At 35.9% G+C, this 26,944-nt stretch overlaps 1 protein-coding gene across 1 annotated transcript in view; it reads right to left on the bottom strand.

The window, feature by feature from the left end:
- ct (homeobox protein, cut) overlaps positions 1–26,944 on the bottom strand; it is a 693,629-nt gene that overhangs the window by 120,332 nt on the left and 546,353 nt on the right. The window contains exons 5-7 of the mRNA XM_069829769.1: positions 24,615–24,796; positions 14,965–15,122; positions 1,356–2,603 (exon numbers count right to left, since the gene is read on the bottom strand). Of these exons, the coding sequence (XP_069685870.1) occupies positions 1,356–2,603; positions 14,965–15,122; positions 24,615–24,796 (1,588 nt within the window). The remainder of the gene's footprint in view (positions 1–1,355; positions 2,604–14,964; positions 15,123–24,614; positions 24,797–26,944) is intronic.

The raw sequence follows: 26,944 nt of genomic DNA, 5'->3' as shown, positions 1-26,944 counted from the left end.
ATTAGATTATACAGATGGATAGACGGACCACAGACAGACATATTAGATTAGATTAGCTAGTTCAGACATACAGACAGACAGATAATAATGTATTTTTTATTTTTTATTTTAGTAGGTTATTTTACGACGCTTTATCAACAGCTTTGGTTATTTAGCGTCTGAATGAGATGACGGTGATCATGCCGGTGAAATGAGTCTGGGGTCCAACACCGAAAGTTACCCAGCATTTGCTCATATTGGGTTGAGGGAAAACCCCGGAAAAAACCTCAACCAGGTACCTTGTACCGACCGGGAATCGAACCCGGGCCACCTGGTTTCGCGGCTAGACGTGCTAACCGTTACTCCACAGGCGTGGGATAATTATGTAGGAAACAGAATATAAAAATAATGAATGTAAAAATGGAGTTAGAGACAAGCAGGGTAATGAATACAAAACTATAAAGAATATTTTTATTTTTATTTTTATTTTATTGGGTTATTTTACGACGCTGCATCAACATCTAGGTTATTTAGCGTCTGAATGAAATGAAGGTGATAATGCCGGTGACATGAGTCCGGGGTCCAGCACCGAAAGTTACCCAAAAAAACCTCCAGCAGGTAACTTGCCACGACCGGAATTCGAACCCGGGCCACCTGGTTTCGTGGTAAGACGCGCTGACTGTTACTCCACAGGTGCGGACTACAAAGAATATAAAGGGAGGAAAATTGAAGAAAGAAAATCCGTCAATAAGAAAATAATGAGTTAAGAAAGAGCAGAAGAAGAAAAGAAAAATACAAATGAGAGAATAAACGAAGAGCGTAAGAGAGGACACGAAGACAGACAGACATATTAGATTAGATTAGCTAGATTAGACAGACAGGCATGTAGGCAGGTAGAAAACAGAAGGTTAAAATAATGAACATTAAAATGGAGTCAAGGGAAAAACAGGTCGATGGACATAAAACAAAAAAAAAATAAATAAATAAAGTAAAGGAAAGAAAACGGAGGAAAGAAAACATGTCAAAAAGAAAGAAGGGAGTTAAGAAAGAGACAAACGCGTATCCATAAGGAGAGACAGAAAAAGAAAATGAAGCAGGAACAAAAGAAGAACATAAGAAAGGATAGGAAGAGACGAGGATACGGAAGAAGAAAATGAAATAAAGAAGAATAAAATGAGTAGAGAAGAACGAGAGAAGAGAAGAGAAAAAATGAAAGGTTGAAAGAAGACGGAAAAAATAGGAATTAGAAAAACAAGAGAAAGGAGAACAGAAGACATACGAGTGCAGTTTCCTGAGGAAGGCGCCAGCAGTGTTTCCATGACAACCAAATGCTGTCATTCAGGTTAGTACCAGAAACGATATGAAGCGAATCTTACCTTTCTTTGGGATGAGCGACTTGAGGAGCAGGACTGCGTTGTCGTCGCAGGCCCAGGCGTGCATCTTGCGGTAGCTGTCGCGGCCCTTCTCCGTGAGCTTGTCCCAGGGCTTGGGCTTGGACAGCAGCTCCGACACCGTGCCCTGCGACAGGCCCAGCACGTACTTGGCGAACAGCCGCTGGCCGATGTTGTTGATGGACAGCAGCTCCCGCACGCGTCTCGAGATGTGCAGCGTGTCCAGGTTCTGCGTCGAGTACTTGTCCATGTTGTAGCGTAGCATCTCCTGCAGCCGGGCCTCCATGGGGTCGCCCTTGGGGATCAGGGACTCCCCCAGCCGCCCCACCATCACGGGGCCGCCGTCCTCCGTGAACCTGAAGGGGCTGCGCGGGTCGTCGAACCTGAAAGGGCTCTTCATGCTATCGTCGCTTCTGAGGAAGCCTAGTCCCGCCGCCACGCTGACCGGGGTGCTGGTGGGCGGTGGCGGCACTACACTACCCGCACTCACTCCCATCCCCGACAGCAGGTGTCCGTTCCCGGGGCCCACAGTGTTACTGTTGCACAACGCACTTCCCGAGGAGGCGGCGTCTTCGGGGGGCGTCTTCGGGTTGCCGTTCACCAGGTGGTGGTGGTGGTGGTGCAGAGGTACTCCGTTGTCCGCCGCGGAACTCGTCGTCGTCACCGTCGTGGACGCCAGGGGCGACGATATCGCGGTCGTCGTCGTGGACAAGGACGTGGGCGAAGACGTGGAGGTGAAAGACGGGGGTGCCGACGACGGCGGCGTCGTGTGAGGGGAGGTGGCGCCCTCCAGCGGCTTGGCGTCAGCCTCCGACGTCGGCTGCTGCGGGGTCGTGGACGTCGGCGTCGCCGGAGACGGCTGGGGGGCGTCTGTGGGGGAGTGGAGGTTTAGTTGCGCGGAGGAGATGGCGGCAGCGTGGCTCTGGCTCAGGATGGTGCGCTCCAGCGAACGCCTCCAGTTCGCCACTATCTCCTCCCCCAGGAATGAGCCGAACGTTTCCACGTTCTGGAGCGGGGGCGGGAACAACATCGCGGACGGAGGGACGGATGGAGGCGGCGGTGGGGGTGGCGGCGGCGGTGGAGGCGGCACCGCCGAGGAGTGGTCGAGCGGGTGGTTCGAGAGCGGGAGGTGTGAGGGGTGGGTGGGAGGCGGGGGAGGTGGTTGGTGAGGTGGTTCCTGCACCAGATGATGTGACGTTGTCGTGGTGGGGGTCGTGGTTGTGGTGGTACTACCTGCAAAGATACGGAGCGAAGGCAACCTGTACCGTCTAGCCCAGTACTGCGCCCAGCCAATCACTACAGCTACTGTATGGTCACTCTTATTTAGGGAACGGACGTACCTATCTTGATTGCCACATCCTACGCGTATGTTATTCGGATATTTATATATTTCACGTACACAGAATCCCCTATTAAAACTCTATAGAATCTAAAAATCATCATCTTCTTCCAAACAGATGATAGGCTAGTTCTAGAAGACTGTTCCGGTCTACAAAAGTTTTCCCGCCTCTTTTCACAGGCCGACTCAGTGATCTTTTCCTTGTTGGTCTGTATTTCAAGATTAGAGCTGAAGAGAATAAAGCTACAAAAAGTTATTTATATATTTTTGGCCTTTAAAAAGATGCTTACATGATAATCTAATGCGAGTTGCTTCTTAAAGTATTTTTTGTACCTATATTTAATAATTTTTTTTTTTATAATTCTAGGTAGGTGCAATTTTATAATAAAGTAGTATATCTAATATTTTAATATTTTTTACAATGACAGATCAGTTCAAAATAGACAAAAGACACATTATTAAAGTAATGCAAATGAAATGATCAGTAAGTGTAAAAAAAAAGTTATATTTATAAGGGTTAGGTACAGCTCACAGCAGTAAAATTTTTGGAAATATTCAACATTTTTTTCCTCCATTACTGTATCATGTACAATAATGAAGATTGGTATGTGTAAAACACTGTCCTTCTGCTATATGAAAAAATATTTTTACGATTAAAAAAAATTATTTATATATATATATATTTTTTCAAAATTAAAAATGGTGACAGTTCACTGTGCAATGATGAAGCGTTTCCCTCATAACTCATAAACTTTTTTTTAACTTTTTCATGTTCTCTCTCTTTTATTTCATTGCTGAAACTCATGTTTAAAATATCATGTTCTTTCAACTACATTCCTTAATAAATAATATTTTTCTTTATTTCGTATTAGAAGAAAATACTGATATTTGACCATTTTTTAAATGAATTTGTTTTCTTATTACACAATCTATCAAAGATAGAGAAGTGATCTTGCATCACATTGTAGATATGACATGCATAAATACACACAAAAAATTTCATCAGAGAATGTTGGATAGTTTTTTAGTTATGTGGGAAACGCTTCATCACTGCACAGTGAACTGAATTTTGAAAAAAAAATAAATAAATAAAAGTAAATAATTTTTCAACTCGTGAAAATATTTTTTCGTATAGTAAAAGGATAGTGTTTTACACATACTAATTTTCATTATTGTACAAGATATAGTAACGGAGCAAAAAAAAAGTTGAATATTTCCAAAAATTTTACTGCTGTAAGCTGTACCTAACCTCTTAAATCACTAACACCAACATGCAGCAAGTATTTCTATGCTGAATAGGGCTTCTTCATTGCACGTTTTCAGGAAAAAGAAATATTTCACGACCTCAATTTTGAAGTTTGAAGCCTTTCGCTTCAATACTCCGAAAAAAATATGGGTATTTAACTTCCATAACTTTTATATTAAAATTTTCAGAATTACTAGATTTAATTTACTCTTACTGAGAAATTCTATAAAAGAACTCATTATATAATAGGTACTACATTCCCTTTGTTGCTTTGTAAATGTGTTCGAGGTTTGGTAACATTACATAAATACGTGACGGGAACACAATAACATTTCTAAAGGATTACAAACTATTGTACTAACGGCCGACTGCCCCTAATAAAATTATTGTACTGATGAAGATTAACAGGCCTACTATTGTTATAATATCTTTATTAAAGCAGTCCGTGTTTGTTACACGCATAGAACGTAAACTCACAGCAAACACATACCATGTTTTACTGCCTACCATAACATCAAAAGCAAACATGCAATTTACAGAAATTTTCGTGCTATTGTGCGTCTATTGCTCGGAAAAAAAAAACAAAAATGTTTTAGTAGTATCTTGAAACGGGTTTCTGTAGGTCTACATATTTTAATTTTCCTACCAATTTGTTTCTATTTTTCTATTAAAATTGCAGCATATAGCCTATTAACCTGTTGTATCCTATATGATACTTTGTGAATTTAAGGGTTAAGATATGTGGATCATATGAGGAGACAGAGGGGAAGGAAAATAGGGAAGACTGGAGAAATCTGGGTTTGCAGTGAAAGACTTGTCCTTGGGCAGAACACTAAATGAATGAATACCCGTAAGAATTTATCAGGAGTCAAACCTTGGTTCCTTTCCTTGATTTCTTAGCATCGCCACAGATACACTTGATTGTACTTGTCACTATCTCTGTCACTAGAGAGTTCTTGAAATTTATATTTTCCCCGCCATTCATAAAATATTTTGATATGATACCTCTTGCACAAAAGGGTAGATCTATAACTGAAACTTGATTAATATATTTCAGTATTATTTGTATTTATCCTGGTAATAATGAACAGTTTGACTCGTAGACATTTTGTTTTTCAGCATTAACTTCCCATGATTGTATGAGATTATTCGAAGAGAACGGCAGTTACGCAGACCTTCGGCTCCCCCCTACTACCAATAATGCATAGCACAATGTCAATATGGCGGTTGCTGTCGTCTACGTTACAACGAACTTTACTGCTGATTTTCGAGTTCGTCATTTTTTTCCTGGCTATTATACGCTTATTTAAATTGTGTTAACTCTCGCTAAGTGGTTTTATATTTTATTTTATGCTCGACCATGCCGAAATGTAGTAATTATACACCTGTAGCAGTCCTTTAATGCATGTCATTAAAGTACACCTACTCATTAAAGTACAGGTGTTCAGCCAATGACAACTCAGCTTACAGGTGTTCAGCCAATGACAAGTCAGATTTGTACCGTTATAAAATCGCAAGTATCGATTATTCTCGGATATGCAATCGAAAGAGAATTAGCGAAAAGTCACGGAGGCTGGAAATCCAATACTGTCGCAGAAGGTTATGTTCTGTTACTATAATAATTAGCGTTAATTGTAAATAATATTCAAGTAAATTCAATTTGTCATCTCGTTTTTTAATGTCGAATTCAATAACCAAGGTTATACCAATTTTAACGGGATTACACAAGGTCAATGACATTATTGTTCCTCGGAAAAAATCAATTCTTTCGCGTCTGCGCACATCTCACAATTCACGACCTAGATCTTGTCAGATACAAATAAAATGTATACATCTGAATAATTTCAAGTTAGAAATATGGTCGAGCATAAAAAGTAGTATGAAACTCGCCTATAATGGTAATTAAGAAGCTCGTATGAAAATTATGAAACGAGCGCTTGCGCTCGTTTCATAAACATACATACTCGCTTCTTAATCACTATCATTATAGGCTAGTTGCATAATGTACTATTATCTGTCTTAGTATTTATTTTATTATTGTAAAAATTTTTGTTTTATTATTATTATTATTATTATTATTATTATTATTATTATTATTAATGAATTAATTTGTATTACTATCTTTGGATCATCTCCGTCACGGTTATTCTATTATTATTATTATTATTATTATTATTATTATTATTATTATTATTATTATTGTTACTATTATTTCTATTATTAACATTATTATTGATCTCTGTAAAATTTACGTAGACTACTGGACTGTACCCAAGCACGAGCATATGCTCATTTCGGGTATGAATTCATATGTATCATTTCAAATGTAAATTGTGAATAAATTAGAATTAGAATTAGAATTTTGTTCAGCTGAACAAGCAAGCTACAGACGGGTCCAACTATATTCATTCCTGATACAGAAATATTCACAGAAAAAGTGTCTCAAAATATCTCTCCGCAAGGACAAACTCAAAAGGACGTATCCGCCATCAAACCCGGTACTTCTTTAGAGAGAAACTTATCAGCCTATGAGCTACGACCAGGTCACAGAGAGGACTCGAGCCTGCTGGTAGCAAGTGTTATTGGCAATGGGAGGAGAGGAGGAGGGGAACGGAAGAACCACTTCGATAAAATTGAATCACTGATTGTTTTAAATGGGATCCCGGGCGCATTCAGCATCTGGTTATACCACACACAGGAAACCTTAATGGATACAAGCATCATTCATAAGTCCTCGGCCGAGCCTTTTCTTCAACAACACAGCCTGCTCTGCTCTTGCGGCGACATGCCCTCCACCGACATCAAAAGAGGGAGATGGCGTACAAACATGGCCAACTCGGTTTTCAAATACTCCAAAGCGCTCCGATTCACTCGGTTTTGTGGTTTCCTTTAACTACTATAGATGGCAGTTCACTTCCATCTGTATTTCCGTTTACCTTCCCGAGATGGCACTTTCATTGATCTTGTAGTTTCCTTGATGTGTGTTAGATGGCAGTTTAATCTAAATTGCAATTTAAATTTTATATCAGACGACAAAATTACATCAACGTCTTACACTTGCTTAAGTGCCTTGTTTTTCTCAGTTTACTTTATTTCTCTATTTTATACATTTTCTCGTTTATTTCTTCTTTCTTTGTCATTTTAATTCCCTACTTCTGTCTCCCTTTATTCTCCTTTGCGTTTCTCGATTCACTCTTCCTACCCTTTCCTATGTTTCTCTTCGTTTCTTCATTCTTTCTCTACGTATATCCTTCCTTTAGCTTCTTAATATGTTCTTTTTTTCTCTAATTTTGCTACTTTTCCTTTACTTCCCTTCACTTGTTTCATATTATTTTCCCTTCTTTTGTTCACCTTTTCTTTTTTTGTTTTTAATCTTTTCCTTCTTTTGTTGTTCATATTTTTCTTCTTTTCTTCATCTTTTCCTTCTTTTGTTTTTCATCTTTTCCTTCTTTTTTCTTCACTTTTCTCTTCTTTTGTTGTTTATCTTTTTCTTATTTTGCTCTTCCTCTTTCCCTGATTTTTCTTCATCTTTTTCCTTCTTTTATTCTTCATCTTTTTTCTTTTGTTCATCTTTTCTTTCTTTTGTTCTTCATCTTTTCTTTCTTTTGTTCTTCATCTTTTCTTTCTTTTGTTCTTCATCTTTTCCTTCTTTTTTTCATCTTTTCTTTCTTTTGTTCTTCATCTTTTCCTTCTTTTGTTTTTCATCTTTTCCTTCTTTCTTCTTCATCTTTTTCTTCCTTTCGTTCATCTTTTCTTTCTTTTGTTCATTTTTTTCTTCTTTTCGTTCTTCATCTTTTCCTTGTTTAGTTTTTCATATTTTTCTTCTTTTCTTCATCTTTTCCTTCTTTTTTCTTCATTTTTTCTTTTTTCATCTTTTCTTTCTTTTATTCTTCATCTTTTCTTTCTTTTGTTCTTCATCTTTTGCTTCTTTTGTTCTTCATTTTTCCTTCTTTTGTTTTTCATGTCTTCTTACTTCTTCACCTTTCTCTTCTTTGGTTCATTTTTCTTTTGTTCTTTATCTTTTCCTTATTTTGCTCTTCCTCTTTTCCTGATTTTTCTTAATCTTTTCCTTCTTTTGTTCTTTCTAACTTCCCCTTCTTCGTTCTTCCTAACTTTCCCTTCTTTTGTACTACCTCTCTGCCTTCTTTTGTTTCCCTTTAGTGTCCCTTCTTTTGTTCTTCCTAGCTTTACTTTCTTTTGTTTATCTTCGCTTTCCCTCCGTTTTTCTTTCTTTCTCTCCTTTCCTTGGTTTTATTTACTATCTCTTCGTTTGTTCTTTCTTATCTCGTCTTTGTTTTTTTTTAATTTATTTCCCTCTATTCTTTCCTTCTTTATTTCTTTCTTACAATCCTTCTTCCCCTCTTTCTCTACTTCATCTTTTACTTTTTTCAACCTTATTTTGCTTCCTTCTTCACTTCCATTACTACATAGTCTTGTGTTTTCTTTTCATCTCTTCATTTCTTCCTTTACATTATTTCCCTCTTTACTTTATTCTCTTATTTATCTCCTTCTTGTCTTTAATATTATTTATTTCCTTTATTTTTATTTTTTTAATTCTTCTGCTTTATTCTTTACTTCTCGTTTTGTTTACTTTTATTCCCTTGTTTTCTACATTCCTTCGCATTCTGTATTTTTCGTTCTTTTCATTCTTTTCACACTTCTTTCTTCCTTCGTGCTTTTTGTTACAACCGTCATTCTTTTCTTTCTTTTCTTCTCTTCGTGTCCATCTTCTTCGTCATTTGGAACCTCTCCATAATTATTTACTCATCCCTTAAACTTGCCACACGTTACCCCTGAGTAGCTCGTGCTACCTGTAGCCCCTGCTATGTGTTAGACACAGACACTTGACTTAGAACACGGAGACAAATTGAGCTTGCACTGAATTGAGAACATCAACAATTATCGTGAAGTGGGACACTCGAGTGACACACCGCTCACTATTCTAGGAAGCGCTCCTTGTATCAGATCTAGTCACTCTGTACTAGCATCAGCAGCCATTTTATAAACACCAGCATTACGTATGCAGCGTAGAAGATGAGTGGCACGGGCAGCTGTAATAGAATGCAGGTGTCTCGTGGTGATGCTCAGCTGTTCATAAATAAGTTAACGGCGGGACCCAAAATTAGGCGAGGATGCAACTGGGGTTAAAATTAAAGTGAAACCGTCTTGCATTTAGTGCCCCATTACTTGTTTAGAAATATTGTCTTCACTCATATTCGTAGCTATATTCTCGTATTTTAGGCATTATTTAGGGACAGTCGTATTCGCTTTTACTATTGCGGCGATTTCTTTTATAATAGATACTTTACTACATTTGCGTGTTAAGAAGTTCCAACTGCCAAGTCGTATTCTATTTGTATCACAGTTTGGTGCTACAGGGGATTATTTATGATATCGGCCAATAGCTCCTGCATATAAAAACGTGTGTCTCACAATTTTAACATTTAGTTTCATGCGTCATCTCTTTCAATGACGATGTAAATGTTTTGTAGCAAATATGACTTACTAAAATAAAGATGCATAAAATTACGGGCTAGTTACAGAGGTTATAAATGTGTTCATATTTTAGTATACATAACCTTCAATATTTCACTTCTAGATAAAACTATGTTACATTCCATACCTCGATATATATAGCGTTTAAGGGAAGACTCCACTGAAAATCATGAAAATTTTTCCAAATTTTTTTTAGCTATTTCACTTATTCAGAATTTATATTTTCATACCCCAAATGGATTCAGCTCAATTCTGATTACAAATACTCGTATGTTTACACTTTTTAAATTAAGGCTGGAAGGGGGCGTGGAATTTAAAGAGGTGTCAAAATTGTTTTTCATCGAAGAATTATTTTTTAAAATTTCTGATTACAAATCTAGTAACTTTTTGTTGGCTCCCTGAAGTTACTACTGTAGATGAATGTAGCGGAGGAGAATATTAATTTTCATTTTATTTTCAAATCTATTTTTCTGTGTTCATTTTTGTTGATTCAACACCAGCTTTCTTATGCCAAATATTAATCAATCTGAATGAAATTTTTACTGCAAGTATTTATGAGATAGCTGCATGTTTCTATGCATTTATTTTATGAGAAATGCTGCTAGTTTATTTTATTAATATTTTTATTAAGAAAAATATTAATAAAATAAACTAGCAGCATTAAGAAAAATATTATTAAAATAAACTAGCAGCATTTTTCTTAAGAAAAATATTAATAAAATAAACTAGCAGCACTTCTCACAAAATAAATGCATAGAAACATGAAGCTACCTCATAAATACTTGCAGTAAAAATTTCATCCAGATTGATTAATATTTGGCATAAGAAAGTTGGTGTTGAATCAACAAAAATGAACACAGAAAAATAGATTTGAAAATAAAATGAAAATTAATATTCTCCTCCGCTACATTCATCTAGTAACTTCAGGGAGCCAACAAAAAGTTACTAGATTTGTAATCAGGGAGCCAACAAAAAGTTACTAGATTTGTAATCAGAAATTTTAAGAAAGAATTCTTCGATGAAAAACAATTTTGACAGCTTTTTAAGTTCCACGCCCCCTTCTAGCCTTAATGTAAAGAGTGTAAACATACGAGTATTTGTAACCAGAATTGAGCTGAATCCATTTGGGGTATGAAAATATAAATTCTGAATAAGTGAAATAGCTAAAAAAAAGTTGGAAAAATTTTTATGATTTTCATTGGAGTCTTCCCTTAATTCTAGTAAACTTCAGAGAGATCTAACGCTTTGAAAGTGTAGGTAGTTATGCTAGAGGTGAAAATTTTAAGTTCGAACACCTAAATTTAAGTCAATTTTCCATGTCCAAGTCCTTCAAAATGACTCGCATAGTTTTGCGTCAGTTGCCAGTTACGAAAAAATGAAAGAAAATTACTGATCTCTGACAACAAACAAGGTGTCAAAAAGATAAAAATGGAAATATGATAGTCAAAAATACGCATATTTCAATCCCTAACTAACTGAATTTGAATTGCAATTTAGGACACATCCTTCCCCGTCATTTTTTTTGTTCGTTTACCACAGCAATTTTCTCGAACGACAACGCTATTGTAGATTTGAAATTTTAATTCCTACCATATCTATTCAGGAGCTCGACATGTACAAGATCTAAATAATGCATAAGTTCACATAAAAACCCGTCACTTATAGAAATTTCAGTTCTAACCATGGGAACATTTCAATTTACGGAAGACAAAAGAATTCTGAAAAAAAAAGAGAATATCAATTCTGCGCTACAACAATTATATCGATTCATATCGACAATTTACTGAAGCTAGTGGCCCTAGTGGTGGATATAATGAACTAAACTAATAAATAATTCTAATTTATAAAAAACAAAAGAACACTGGAAGAAAAAAAAGAGGATCAATTCCATGGCAACTGGATCGTTAGGCCTACATATCGAAATTTATATCGACTAGATATTAACACAATGCGAACCTATCAGCTGAAATAATGAACTAAAATTTATACCGCTATTGTTGAAGCGAAACTTATGTGCAGAACATAGTTATTGTGTGTTTTATTACACAACTCAATTTCTTACACCAGAATGACGGAGGGATTAAGCTACTTACGGTTTATATCCGTGAACATCCTTGATAAATATGCAATAATCTCGCTACTTCATCTAATTCGACATGAGCCATTGCGACACAAGAAAGTTAAAGCACAGATTGTAGGTCGAATGAAGGTTTTAGACGCAAATATGCGACCTTCTTGTAGAAATCGAAATTGCGAGTGTCACAAATAGCTGAAATCATATCAGTCATTTCGCAAGCACAACAGCGCCAAAGTTCAAACTGAATTAATACCTATTATTACCAGCTAGATACATCAGATAAGGCATGAATAAAATGCAAAGGAAATACAAATAGCATGCTTCGGTAAACACATGTAAAAACAACATGGCCACGATGCTACAATTGGAAAAACAAACTCTGAAAAATGCTTTCTAGAACATTAATCGTTTAAGTTTATGAAATAGACACATAAATTCAACATGTTATACATCAACATTTAGAAATATTGCGCAATATTTTGGCACTATGATAGTATTACTGCGTAATAAGCCATTTAATTAAACTTTTTCACGTTCATCCTAAACTAACCGTGTAATAGGATACTATTCCTTCATTTACACGTCGGTAAGGCCAGGATTACGTTCAACGTTCGTTTGCGTTACGATTCGTTACGGTGAAGTTCGTTGAAGTTTGACAAATATAATCTCCGTGTATTTGATTACGATTAACGTTAAAATGAACTAAAGCAAGATGGCGCTGATTCGACATCGCCGATTTCTAGCTTTCACAACCGCAAAAAAAACTAAGTTGAACATCATCCAATCACGAATCAGAAGCGCGTCGCCGCGTTTCATTTATTTTCACCTCTTCTTTCGTTGTAGATGCGGCCATATTGCTACTGATAAATTAAATAAAATAATATTAATTAAAATATACATCTTGATTACACAACTTTTAACACTGTATCACTTCGGAATATGTATGATAAGAACTTTCTTGTGTTAAATTTTAACGTACCTTGTTAACATGTTTCGACCTATTTTGGGTCATCTTCAGAACTGGTCGTTGTTGGTCTTGGCGCCTCTTGTTTTCTGTGAGGGTGCGTTCGTAGTGTAGACTCAAAGACTGTATTTGTTTTGAAATTGAATTGTGTGTTGAGAATATCGTTGGGGTGTGTTTTCGTGTGTCTGTATATTTCATATTGTTCTAGTGTGTTGAGTTTCTGGCTTTTTGGTTGGATGTGCAGTATTTCACAAGTGCCAACCACACCTACAGAGACATCAACATAGACATGGAAATACTGCACATCCAACCAAAAAGCCAGAAACTCAACACACTAGAACAATATGAAACATACAGACACACGAAAACACACCCCAACGATATTCTCAACACACAACTCAATTTCAAAACACATACACTCTTTGACTCTACACTACGAACGCACCCTCACAGGAAACAAGAGGTGCCAAGACCAACAACGAAAGGTTCTGAAGATGACCCAAAATAGGTCGAAACATGTTAACAAGGTACGTGAAAATTTAACACAGAAAGTTCTTATCATACATATTCCGAAATTAATTAAAAATTACATAATACGAAGAATGATCTTTGATTTAATATGTCAGGTCACATGAATATTTTCCCTATATGCCATAAAACACATTTTTGTTTAAAATTAAACATAACAAACAACAAACATGAACACATTCATAATATCTAATTTAACAATTATTATTATTATTATTATTATTATTATTATTATTATTATTTTTATTATGCTACGTAGTTCTCTTCAGAATGTTGGTAAAGTGAGAGACCATGGTGTAATTGGACCTAGGTTCAAACCTCCTGAGATCAACTTAGGGCCTATTTTTTATATTTTTGATAATTTATTTATATTATTTTACAAACATTATTTTATTTTAACCCGAAATAAAGGGGATTTTACTACATAAATATCCGTAACTCGCACTAGTTCATCTATATATTAGTATATGGTATTATTATTATTATTATTATTATATCGATAGAAATCGAAATATCATTGATTGTTACGCTATGTGAGGTAAAGCTGGTACTGTTACGTAGCAATATAATCGAACTCATAAAATACCACAATTTTTATTGCGAAATAAGATCAAAAAACTAATTATTTGTAATTAATAAAAAAAAAGAGTTTCCATGCACATTAAAAACGGAAGAAGGCAAATAATAAAAGCCCTACTAATAAAAAAAATATACTTGGGTAAGAATATACGAATAATGGGTTACTATTGGACACGACACAACATATGACGTCACATCATCGGTGAAGGGATGAGGGTAACAAACATACAGTAAACATTCACTGTAAAAAATTATAAGAGGTTAACATAACAATATACAACTACTAGCAGAACAAAACTGCCAATGCTACAGATTCTTAACTATTGCAGCCATAAATTAAATCAAGCATTCATACAACTAGGGCAATATTTTTTACATAACAGCTAAAGGAATCGGGACGTCGATTCTTGCCTTATTACATCGGAGTTTAGATTAATTCTGAAACATTTTTATTCTGTGAAATTCGAGAAACATTCACTCGTAATGAATTTCAAATAAAAATGTACAGGATGATCCGTTTGGGTATGGATAAAATAAAAACACTGTAAAACATTTACTACTGAATTTTATTTGTTGAAACTTTGTGCATACAACACTGAAAGATGGGAGACTCCTCAGAACTCAACATGACCCCCATTACGCACCCTGCACAACTCATAACGGTGATGCAATTCAGCCCATGTCCGTTGTAACATAAGAGGGGTGATTTGTTGAAAAGCTTGAGTAATTTTTACTCTTACATCATCAATGTTCCTGGGTTTCTGTGAATAGACGATGTCTTTAACAAAATCCCACACGAAGAAGTCAGGAGGGGTTAGATCTGGGGAGTTTGGGGACCAAGCCAAGAGACAGCTGCTTCTCGTACTGGGTTTCGCCTGCGACCTCGTGTATGTTTTTTTTTTTTTTAACACAGAACCTGTTTCTACAAATGTTCGATACCACAACATTAAGGAATCATATTTAGGTACATTACGCACACCATACTCAAGTTGAAATTCCCTTTGAACTCTTTTAACTCTCAAATTTGGCATACCAAAGAACACATTGTGCCCGCTGTTGATTTGTAGTAGCCATTTTAATCATCTACGATTTTCATTTGTACTTTCAGATTATGTATTGTTGATTGTCATGGAAACTCCCATCTTTTAATCATAATATAACCAGCAACAAATTTTTCCTACTATCATAATAGCTTTATAATAATGTTATCCATACTCAAACGGAGACTGTATATAGTTAAAAGTCTTTCAGAAAAATGCCTTTCGTGGTCATTTGAAACGATGTGTTACATCGGGAGTACTGTACGATTTATTCTATGAGCAACTGAAACAAAAGACGACGACGGTTCGGCGTTGTGTGTGTTACCTTGGAGATCCGCCGCGGCGCTGACTGCAGCCTTCAGAGCCACGTTCTCCGCCTGCTGCAGTGCCTTTGTCCTCTCCAGAAGCAGCATCTCCAGAGACTTGCTGGCTTCTCCAGGACCTCCGGGTCCCATTGACGGGAATTCGATACTCCGCAAAATGCTGGAAGAACACAACAAAACGTAGCAGGTGACTCGGGTGCCGCACAGAGGTGATGAGCAATGATAATGGCGCCGGGTGAGGGTGGGGGGAATGCAGACGAGTTGGTGGGGAAGAGAGAAGTAATCCGGGATCAAGTCTTCCTACATCTCAGCCAGCACATTAATGATTTCCTTGAAAAAATGTCGGGCCGTACCTCCGAGTAAACATCTAGTGCTTCTGTTATCGATTTGTATTATAGCGTGGAAACTGAAGTAAACAACAATATAAGTTATAGCCTATCTTTGCCAAAGCTTAAGATCTCCGACTTCAGTTTACCATGCGAACTCAGGGCATGCAACTGTTTGTTCTAAATTTCCCACTCAAACTTACCGAAAGAGATAAAAATAAAAATTAAAACTGGAAAGTGGTGTAGGCCTAGTTAATATATATATATATTTTTTTTTTTCGTTGTTGGTCACTCTATAGCATCAATTAGTGCTGTGTTCACAGATGGAGTTACTTGTCAACAATGTGACGCTGAAACGTGTGTCCAGGTTGCTGCCCAGCGACAGTCCTGATGTATTTTTATATTTTTTATGATTGGTTAATTAATATTAACCCGGCACACACACAATCACATTCATACAAATTTCCAGACTCTAGACACCCAGGGAATTTTTCTTCTTCAAGAAAAATTCACCGAGAATTGGGCCCAGGAATCGAACACGGGACCTCCAGATCACAGAGGCAGTCAGTTAATATTATGAACATTCATTTTTTTTTTTCGTTGTTGGTAACTCTATAGCATCTATTAGATGCTTTATGGTTATGTGGAGCTACTTGTCAACAATGTGACGCTGAAACGTGTGTTCAGGTTCCTGCCCAGCGACAGTCCTGATGTATTTTTATATTTGCGATGATTGGTTAATTAATATTAACGCGGCACACTCACAATCACACTCACATCGATACAGATTTCCAGACTCTAGACACCCAGGGAATTCTTTTTCTTCAAGAAATGAACATACATTAAGCACATTAACCATTTCCTTTAAAAAATGTTGGGCCGTACCTCCGAGAAAACACCTAGTGCTTCTGTTATCGATTTGTATTACAGCATGGAAACTGAAGTAAACAACAATATAAGTTAGGACTATATCTTTGCCAAAGCTTAAGATCTCAAACTACAGTTTACCATGCGAACTCATGGCATGCAACTGTTTGTTCTAAATTTCCCGCTCAAACTTACCGAAAGAGACAAAAATAAAAATTAAAACTGGAAACTGGTGTAGGCCTAGTTAATATTATGAACATACATTAAGCACATTAATGCTTTCCTTGAAAAAATGTTGGGCCGTAGGCCTACCTCCGAGAAAACACCTAGTGCTTCTGTTATCGATTTGTATTACGGCAAGGAAACTGAAGTAAACAACAATCTAAGTTAGGCCTATATCTTTGCCAAAGCTTAAGATCTCAAACTACAGTTTACCATGCGAACTCATGGCATGCAACTGTTTGTTCTAAATTTCCCGCTCAAACTTACCGAAAGAGACAAAAATAAAAATTAAAACTGGAAACTGGTGTAGGCCTAGTTAATATTATGAACATACATTAAGCACATTAATGCTTTCCTTGAAAAAATGTTGGGCCGTACCTCCGAGAAAACACCTAGTGCTTCTGTTATTGATTGTATTACAGCAACGAAACTGAAGTAAACAACAATGTAAATCAAATCTTTGCAAAAGCTTAAAATCCCTGACTTCAGTTTACCATGCAAACTCATGGCATGCAACTGTTTATTTTAATTTCCCGCTGGCACATGCCGAAAGACATTCCTTTCATTCTGCATTTAAAAAAAGAAGTAAAACTGACAGTTAATAGTATGGACACATGGGGTTTTTAAAAATCACTTCTGAGACGCCTGAGATAATTTTTTTTAAATAGAGATTAACTACCCTATACTGCTTATGCCAATTTTGAAAACTGTACCAGTTTTCAAATATTTAGGTACAATGATAACAAACAATAATGATATGAATAATGGCCGGTAATAGGTGCCTCTTTGGGCTTGGAAAACTATTTAAACTCGGTTCATTATCCAGATCTGCAAAGAAAATAATTTATAAAACTATTCTAAGACCAGTGGTTACATATGCTAGCGAAGCTTGGGTTTTAACAATAAATAATGAAAATATGCTAGCAGTTTGGGAAAGAAAAGTCCTGAGAAAGATATATGTTCCCCATTTTGAAAATGGTCAGTTTAGAAGTAGAACAAATAAAGTACTAATGGAACTGTATGGAGAGCCGAGTATAGTTTCCTTCATTAAGAAAGGCAGACTTAGATGGTTGGGACACCTTGAACGTATGCCAGAAGGCCGATTACCTAAACGGGCATTATATGGACACCCAGGAGGATTAAGGAAGAGAGGAAGACCAAGGCTGAGGTGGCTTCAGGATGTGGAGGATGATCTGCGGAGAGTTGGATGCAAGAGATGGAGACAACGGGCTCAAGATAGAGATGAATGGTTTATACTGATTAAGGAAGCCCAGACCCTTCACGGGCTGTAGTGCTAATAATGAATGAATGAATACTGCTTATGCCCCATTATTTCAGGATCTACTGAAATTTTTACAAGAAAAAAGCACAATGTTTATAAGTAAATTGACTTAGATTTATCAAGAAATACATGCTGTAAAGAAGGATTCGTTTTTCTTAACAATACTGATTTTATTTTGTTATCTTTTATGTAAAACATTTTTTTCTGATCGAACTAATAGACATACACCACTTAATGTATTTCAATTTAATTATTGTAGTGTTGTCAACATGTGTTTAAAATTTCATTCTTCTACCATTCATTGTCCCTAAGAAAATGGGACATTTGCACAATAAAAACCAAATAAAATCAATAGTATTTTAAAATTAAAAAATTTTCAACTTGCATCGTATTTCTTGATAAATTTATGTCAGTTTATTTAGAAATCTTGTATTTTCGTCCTGTAAAAATTCGAGTAAGATATCTTCTCTACTTCTTGAGATAATGGTTATAAAATAAGCAAATTTCACATTGTCACATTAGCGGTATAGGGTAGTTAATCTTCTCTTAAAAATAAAAGAAAGATAAAGTTCACTTACATAAAATGAGAATAAAATAAATTTGAAATATGAATGTCATTTAATCTTCAATCTTCTCAAGGTTCTGTAAGTACAGCATTAAGATGCAGATATTGCGAAATATCTTACGCGTCTTAGAACGTTGATATACAGTATAATGTCCTACTGAAAACAACACCTAACAAGACAATTTGCGTATACAAGATTCGAAACAATTTATTCTGTACAATAAATTCGCAGAAAAGGAAAGAAAAGAAAAAAGAAAAACGGAATAACCCACACACAATAGCTTGAGTTGCTTTCATTTGTTACATTCCGAAATCAGCGTTGCCAAGGCAACAGAAATTAAAAAAAAATTGAAAACATTATCGATACGTTTTAACCAATTACTTTATGAATTAAATAGTCTTTTTATTTTTATGTAAATCTTTTTTCAATGATATTCCCTCAATATGACACAAACCTGTTACATGTACGCAAATTAATTTTCTCTTAGCCATAAATATTATTTATTTTAAACACCATTGTAAAGACAAATGATTTACTGTATCGGCAACGTAAAAAAGTAATATTGACTTTTTTTTTTTCAAGAGTACTCCAACAAATTATGTAATAACGAAACATTAATTTATAAAATTTCTGTTTGATTTTTTTCCACTATAGGAAGCCGATTATAAATTTAGACTCGTACCGTAACGAACTTGTGAAAGCCTAGAGCAATCTTGTGTTGCTTTGTAACGTATTCTGTTACATTTGAAGTTAACTTCAGTTTGGAACAGAAAAAAAGAGGCAATAACACTGTAACGAAGTAATGTAAATATATGTAAAATATTATTGGTATTTTTTTTTGGCTCAAAAGTTTTTTTGATATGTGTTTCACCCATTTATGAACCCCTTCCACTACACTTCTAAATCTAATAGACACCCGTTATCACCATAGAGACTACATGATGTCGAAATGCAAACACAATCAACATTGCCACAATGGACTGTAAAAACTAATCTTCTTCAATTGAGATAAACGTAAGAACACACTTTTATAAGAGTTTATTGGCCTTGCAAACAAGTCACTTCTTCAGAATAAGCATTAGACGTTTATTCTAGCTGCACTTTGCTACGGGATCAATTCATTGAAAAGCAAATAGGCTTGGTCTGTGTTTGTGTACAGTGCTTCTAAGAAAAGAGTGTCCCAAGAAACAAATGTAGCCCATTTTAAAAACTAGTAGACCAACATTTGAGAAGAAAAATGAGTTTTTAGTTAATAAATAGTACAGATGGACATCTTAATTTTAGTTGATTTTAGAATAGAGAACAACATTTTGTTTCACCATCAAAGCGTGACTCTGAAAAAAAGAAAAGACGAACTTTTTGGTACGTATTCTATGAAATAAAGGAAATAACTTATTCATAGGTCTTAAAATCCTTAGATGTTTTTGTTATTATCACTGTAATATTGTAATTGTATTAGGTAGAAATATTTATGTGATCACCGAAAACGGGCACTTTCAATTTTTATTGTGAAATGTGTTTCTATGGATACGACTTCGCACTAGCATACAGAACCAGTTTATACAAAATACATGTAGGCCTACTTCTTTTGTTTTTTAGTGTGCAAGAATATGAAGATGTTTTTTGTTTCCATTTACAGAACATGTACATAAAATATCGCACCATATTTCAGATTTAACCTGCATATACGAAAACAGATTTTAACGTATATAAGCTTAATAAGTTAAATTGTTATTTAAGAATATAGAAACGCTTTTAAATTTAATTTTTGACATGGATTTACATTGGATTTATTATTATCATCTGAAGTATGTGTTTTACGACCGTAATAGAGCCAAGGTGTAATTAAAGAAAGAGATGTATGTATGTATTTATTCACACTGCAGTGGGTATATACCCGGTGGCAGTGGTAACTAATTACACTCAATAAAATTTCACAACCTCGAGCGGGAATCGAACCTGCAACTTCCTGTCCTCCGGTCAGGATGATGATCAGATGATCAGAATATCTTAGGAATACATGTACTAAAATTGCTTTTAATACAATCCTGAAGTCAAATGAAAAGTGTCGTTTTTTTATTATTTGCAAGGCTTGTTATGCATTAAATTCAAACATATTTAGGCCTACCTCAACACCCACTGAAAATTGCACACATGTTTATATGAACTGTTGACTTGAAAACGTCTGTAAGTTCGGTTCAGTACCCTAGGGTGCCATCCCAGAAAGTAGCTCGACACATTTTCAGGCCAAGTTTGTAGCGCCTATAATTTCTAAATTATAAGACATATTCCAATGAAATAAACCGCGATCGTCAGGGAAGGATCAATGTATAAAATGTTACTTTGAGTTGGATCAGGTGACGTCATCTAGCGATACGCGGGAGGGGGGAAATTGAGTCACGGATTGGCGTGGCGCGCGGCAGCCGAGGCAGTGTTATTCGAGAATGCGAAGCGATAGAACGTTTGAAATACTGTCAAACGATTCGTAAGGAACCAGACTACAATCTAAATTGAGCAACAATCAGCTGTCGACAAGTTAAATTGGAAAAATTCGCGAGTGAATTTCAGTGAAGAGAGAAAATTCACAATATCGAGGCACATGGGAGCAGATGGATACGTTACATCCAACGCCCCATCCCAGAACATGTATTCAAACACAAAACCTTCAATTGAGTTTCCGATACATCATATCCCAATTTTTTTACTTTGAATAACCCATACGACCACCATCCCTAAAATATTTATATTTTTTCTGAATCACCCTGTATGAAAGAGAGATTTTAAGCTTTTTTGTGGGGAATGTAATTATCTTTTGTGTTCTATAGTTCGTATTGGCAACTAAATTCTTTATTTACGATTTCCATTAGAGTATCTATTCCTATTGAATTTGGTAATCCCAAGAAATTAGTTCGATTAATTGAAATATATCTCAGTAAAATATACAGTAAAGTCCGTATGGGCCAGTTTCTATCTGATGCTTTTCCAATTCACTGCGGGCTAAAGCAAGGAGATGCACTATCACCTTTACTTTTTAACTTCGCTCTAGAATATGCCATTAGGAAAGTCCAGGATAACAGAGAGGGTTTGGAATTGAACGGGTTACATGAGCTGCTTGTCTATGCGGATGACGTGAATATGTTGGGAAAAAATCCACAAACTATTAGGGAAAACACGGAATTTTACTAGAAACAAGTAAAGGGATAGGTTTGGAAGTAAATCCCAAAAAGACGAAGTATATGATTATGTCTCGTGACCAGAATATTGCACGAAATGGAAATATAAAAATTGGAAATTTATCCTTCGAAGAGGTGGAAAAATTCAAGCAACAGTAACAAATATAAATGACACTCGGGAGGAAATTAAATGCAGAATAAATATGAGAAATACGTGTTATTATTCGGTTGAGAATCTTTTGTCATCTAGTCTGCTGTCAAAAAATCTGAAAGTTAGAATTTATAAAACAGTTATATTACCGGTTGTTCTGTATGGTTGTGGAACTTTGACTATCACTTCGAGAGAGGAACAGAGATTAAGTTTGTTCGAGAATAAGGTGCTTAGGAAAATATTTGGGGCTAAGAGGGATGAAGTTACAGGAGAATGGAGAAAGTTACACAACACAGAACTGCACGCATTGTATTCTTCACCTGACGTAATTAGGAACATTAAATCCTGACGTATGAGATGGGTAGGGCAGGTAGCACGTATGAGCAAATCCAGAAATGCATATAGAGTGTTAGTTGGGAGACCGGAGAGAAAAAGACCTTTGGGGAGGCCGAGACGTAGATGGGAGGATAATATTAAAATAGATTTAAGGGAGGTAGGATATGATGATATAGACTGGATTAATCTTGGACAGGATGGGAACCGAAGGCGGGCTTATGTGAGGGCGGCAATGAACCTGCGGGTCCTTAAAAGCCATTTGTAAGTAAGTAAGTAATAATAATAATAATAATAATAATAATAATAATAATAATAAATTTGCCATTAATAAACGTACTGAAAGATGAGCGAATTTCAATATTTATACAGGATTATCGGAAGAAATGGAAAAATGCTTTGGAAGAATGAAACTAGACAAAATTCCAAAACGAAATTTAAGAAAGGTCAAGCACGAAAAACGGTATGAGAAATTGTCGTACCGCCAAAAAGTCACATGATTTAATGTGTGAGATATGACGAAGAAGAAGAAGAATTTGACGATGGTGGTCGTGAAAGTGATGATGAAAAAAGTGAGATGTCTAACTGAACGCGCTATTTAAGTGCATGGTGGACAGACTTATAAGTTTTATTCTTAGAAACGCCATCTGAAAAATAATCTATTCGAGTAGTATCGTATATTTTTTCAGATTCTCGTCTGTAATTCCTTCAACAGAATTTCAAAACTGTTTTATTAATTCAGAATACGACGAAACGCTTCTCACAGCTGTGAATGTATAGATGTTTGATGTGTTAACTTCCTCATGGCAACCCGATCCGGTGACGATTGCGTTGCTACGTTGCAATCCTATTATATTTACATGTTGTCATGGACCAGTAAACAGATGGACGATGATAGATGAGCAAAAATAACGATAAACATAGTAAAAATGTTTTTTTTTTTTTTCAGTCGAACAGGATTTGGAGTCGGATGGGTAATAGGTTAATAAAAGAATGACGTTTCGTTTGCCACTCCCTCATTTCCAGGATGTTAACAGTAGGTGGAGAATTTTTGGTGAAATAAAACATCAGAATTATAAAAAACTATACTTCCTTCGATATTTTAGAATAGATTTCTGTCAACCATTATCTGTCTCACGTGACGACACATCAAATGACAGAATACGTCCATACCCTGGAATCTAGTCTATATAAATCTTCTGTATAGTATCAGGTATCACGCAAACCCACAAAATGTTTTCCCACAGGAAGTTCGAACACGTATATGTTCTTTTTTTTTTTACAGTATCAATAGCATTGTTCAAATATAGAACAACATTGTTCAACAGATTCTCTGATAAAATAGCATCGGCGAATTGAAGTAATAACTCATGATTTCTAACGCTGATTGTATACGATGCCATTAATGAAGGGTTAATTTCAAAATGCATGTCCTTCGACTGGGAAATCCCGTAATGTAGCTTTAAAAGGTTGCCAGCGTTGCCATATTGATATTATCGATACCGCCGTACCTTTATCCATATCAACTGCAGACTTACCTCGTCTTTATGTAGACAGAGTCAAACTTAAGTTATCGGAATTCTTACCGAAGCATACCGTTCTTTTTCGGCAGGGGGTACGTTGGTTTTTGTCTGCGGAAAAATATAATTGGTGTTTTTTTTATTGTTGCAATTAGCTGATGACACAATTGAAGGGTTCAGAACCATAGTGGGCCAAGCGCCATTTATTAAAAACGGAGAAAGCAAGGGTTAAAGTTAAGTGAATATCATAGTTTAATGAAGACTGACATATCATTTAGTTTGAATGTGTATACTTTATATTACTTGCTATATGTTTGCATTGAATTATGGTAATAACTTCATTTTAATCCTTGTTTTCTACGGTTTTAGTAAAAGGCGCTTGGCCCACTATGGTTCTGAACCCTTCAATTCTGCTACCACTTTGCATTGTCAATCTGTTACTTACTTACTTACTTACTTACTTACGTACTTACTTACTGGCTTTTAAGAAACCCGAAGGTTCATTGCCGCCCTCACATAAGCTCGCCATCGGTCCCTATCCTGAGCAAGATTAATCCAGTCTCCATCATCATATCCCACCTCCCTCAAATCTATTTTAATATTATTCTCCCATCTACGTCTCGGCCTCCACAAAGGTATTTTTCCCTCCGACCTCCCATCTAACACTCTATATGCATTTCTTGATTCGCCCATACGTGCTACATGTCCTGCCCATCTCAAACGTCTGGATTTAATGTTCTTAATTATGTCAGGTGAAGAATACAATGCGTGCAGTTCTACGTTGTTTAACTTTCTCCATTCTCCTGTAACTTCATCCCTCTTAGCCCCAAATATTTTCCTAAGAACCTTATTTTCTAACACCCTTAATCTCTGTTCCTCTCTCAAAGTGAGAGTCCAAGTTTCACAACCATACAGAACAACCGGTAATATAACTGTTTTATAAATTCTAACTTTCAGATTTTTTGACAGCAGACTGGATGATAAATGCTTATCAACCGAATAATAACAGGCATTTCCCATATTTATTCTGCGTTTAATTTCCTTCCGAGTGTCATTTATATTTGTTACTGTTGCTTCAAGATATTTGAATTTTTCCACCTCTTCGAAGGATAAATCCCCAATTTTTATATTTCCGTTTCGTATAATAATAATAATAATAATAATAATAATAATAATAATAATAATAATTTAGTGAGTTGTGTTTCTTCTGACCTGAGCTCCCTCTTGACGTCGTCATAGTCCCGCTGCGCGTCGAGCCTGGCTTCGAGCCTCGCGATATGCTGCCGTTTGTGGTCCAGCTGCTCCTCCAGCCTCGCGATTTGCCCCGCAGAACTCTCCTGCAGTTTGGTGATGCTGGCCTGCAACCTTTGGACGTCCTCCACCAGCTGCGAGATCTGAAACAACCAACAAATACCACTGTTAACCCTTAAACTGACAAAGATCTTATAGGATACAACAGGTTAACAGGCTATATGCTATAATTTTAATAGAACACTAGAAAAAAAATTGGTAGGAAAAATAAAATTTCACAATACTATAATATTGTATAACATATAAAATATGGACATTGCGATAGTTGTTTTCTTTACAGTCCGACACGGTTTAATAAACTAGTGCGAGAAATGAAGCTTTGCCCGAATACCTTACTATAATAATACCGGACAGCTAGCAGTTTTACGTGCGAACGACGATGGTGCTGCTACCTAACTGCAGGGATGGAGATACTCGCGAAGCAAGCTGTAATCAACTGCAATGTATATTGTTGCTGGGCTAGTTAATTTGTTAATAGTTTTATGAATTAGTACTAGTGTTAAAATGTCAGGGTGTATATGTGCTGTTTATAATTGTGACAATTGCAGCATTACAAATTGCTCCAAATCGTACTTTCGAGTTCCGACAGTTCATAAAACGTGAGTCAACAACATTCTTTATTAGGCCTAATTCCTTCGTCTTTGTGTTGATAGAAAAATACAAATTAGTTTTTTTATTTAGACCTAATAAAAGTTAAAATTATTGGATTTTAAGGTTGTATCAAATTAAGTTTTATTGTTGTCCACATGCCTTTACTAATTATTACAAGCATCAGATTACTATCAGTTTTATCTTTGCAGTTGTCAGCAATGCGTATATAAAATATTACTGTAAATTCATTCCTAATATCAGATTGATTTTGTCTCGGTAAACCAAAGAAAAAATATGTAACAATTAATTACGGAAAGTAATATGAAGCATGCAATATTTCTCATAATATGCAGCTTTGATATAAGATAATTTTACATTAAATATTATTCAACATTTCTTAAGTGTTTCATATATAATACCACATTAGTAACTCACGTTTTAAACAATAGTCCGAATCTCGCTATGTTAATATTTGTATATGTGGACGTAATTCCATCCCTCTGCGCTAGATGTCAGGTTCGCGATTTTTCGCACTCACGTAGCACAGTCTACTATATACAGTCACGAAGCTTGAGTTTTGAGGGTACTAGAAACAATAGACTGTGACGGTTCTATTTTGCATTGCCTGTAATGAGGTGATATTAGCGATCCTAGTGATGAGCAACTATCTAATGTTTGCATATTTACTACGTATTGAGCTTCGCGACTGTATATACTAGACTGTGCTACTAGTATACAGCTGTCCGGTATTATTATAGTAAGGTATTTGTTATTACAACAGCATCAACGAAACAGTGTCAGGATGACGTAGTAATGTGTTCGATCTACAGATGGCTCTGCTGGCTAAAAATTCAAAGCATTCTTATACTCCAGAGGTGTGTAAGTGAAACAATCTGTTTAAACTACAATTTTTAACTGAAAAAATAACGTTTTAATCATATTTGAGCAAATACTTAATACATGTTTATATAAAAAAGGCCACAAGACAGAATAAACTAAAAAAGAAGCAATAGTAACGAAGAATTCCAACTAGAAGAAGAAGAAGAAGAAGAAGAAGAAGCAGTGCGTCATCCTCCTTAGAGATATAAAATATCCCCTGCAGAGAAGATGCGTAGTATGGATATAATAAAAGTTGCGAGGGGTTATTGTCGTTGTATAAGTACTTCTTCCATCCCTCCCCAACACACCTCCCGCTTGTTTCTTACGTCGAAGTCAGTTCAGTCCGTGTTGGGTTGGCAGCAGTGCAGTTGTTGTTACTGACTTCACTCTAATTAAGATATAACCTAACGACAATTTCATGCAAATGTTTTTCTAACTTCTCCTAGCACACCAGGGCGATAAAGTTTGTTAAATTTTCATTTTTCCTCTATCTTTCCCCCTCCTAAACCCTCTCCCCTTTACCTCCCCTACTCCCTCCGCCCTTCTAAAACTATACAAATGAACCATTATATTTCATATCGTACATCCACCCCGAGAGGTGTATAAACACGAAGTAGATAACGGGATATTATAAGGTCAGCCGTTCAAAAAGACGAAGTTTGGTACAATTTTCGGACTTAAGCTGTCACCAAACCTTGGCTCAGTTTTACAACGATACCAATTACGCCAAGTGAAAATTCCCTTTACATACTTCTTTTTTA

Source organism: Periplaneta americana, chromosome 6 (assembly GCF_040183065.1).
Source record: "Periplaneta americana isolate PAMFEO1 chromosome 6, P.americana_PAMFEO1_priV1, whole genome shotgun sequence".
In the NCBI taxonomy this organism is placed as follows: Eukaryota; Metazoa; Arthropoda; class Insecta; order Blattodea; family Blattidae; genus Periplaneta; species Periplaneta americana.
This window is presented reverse-complemented; position numbering and strand designations above follow the sequence as displayed.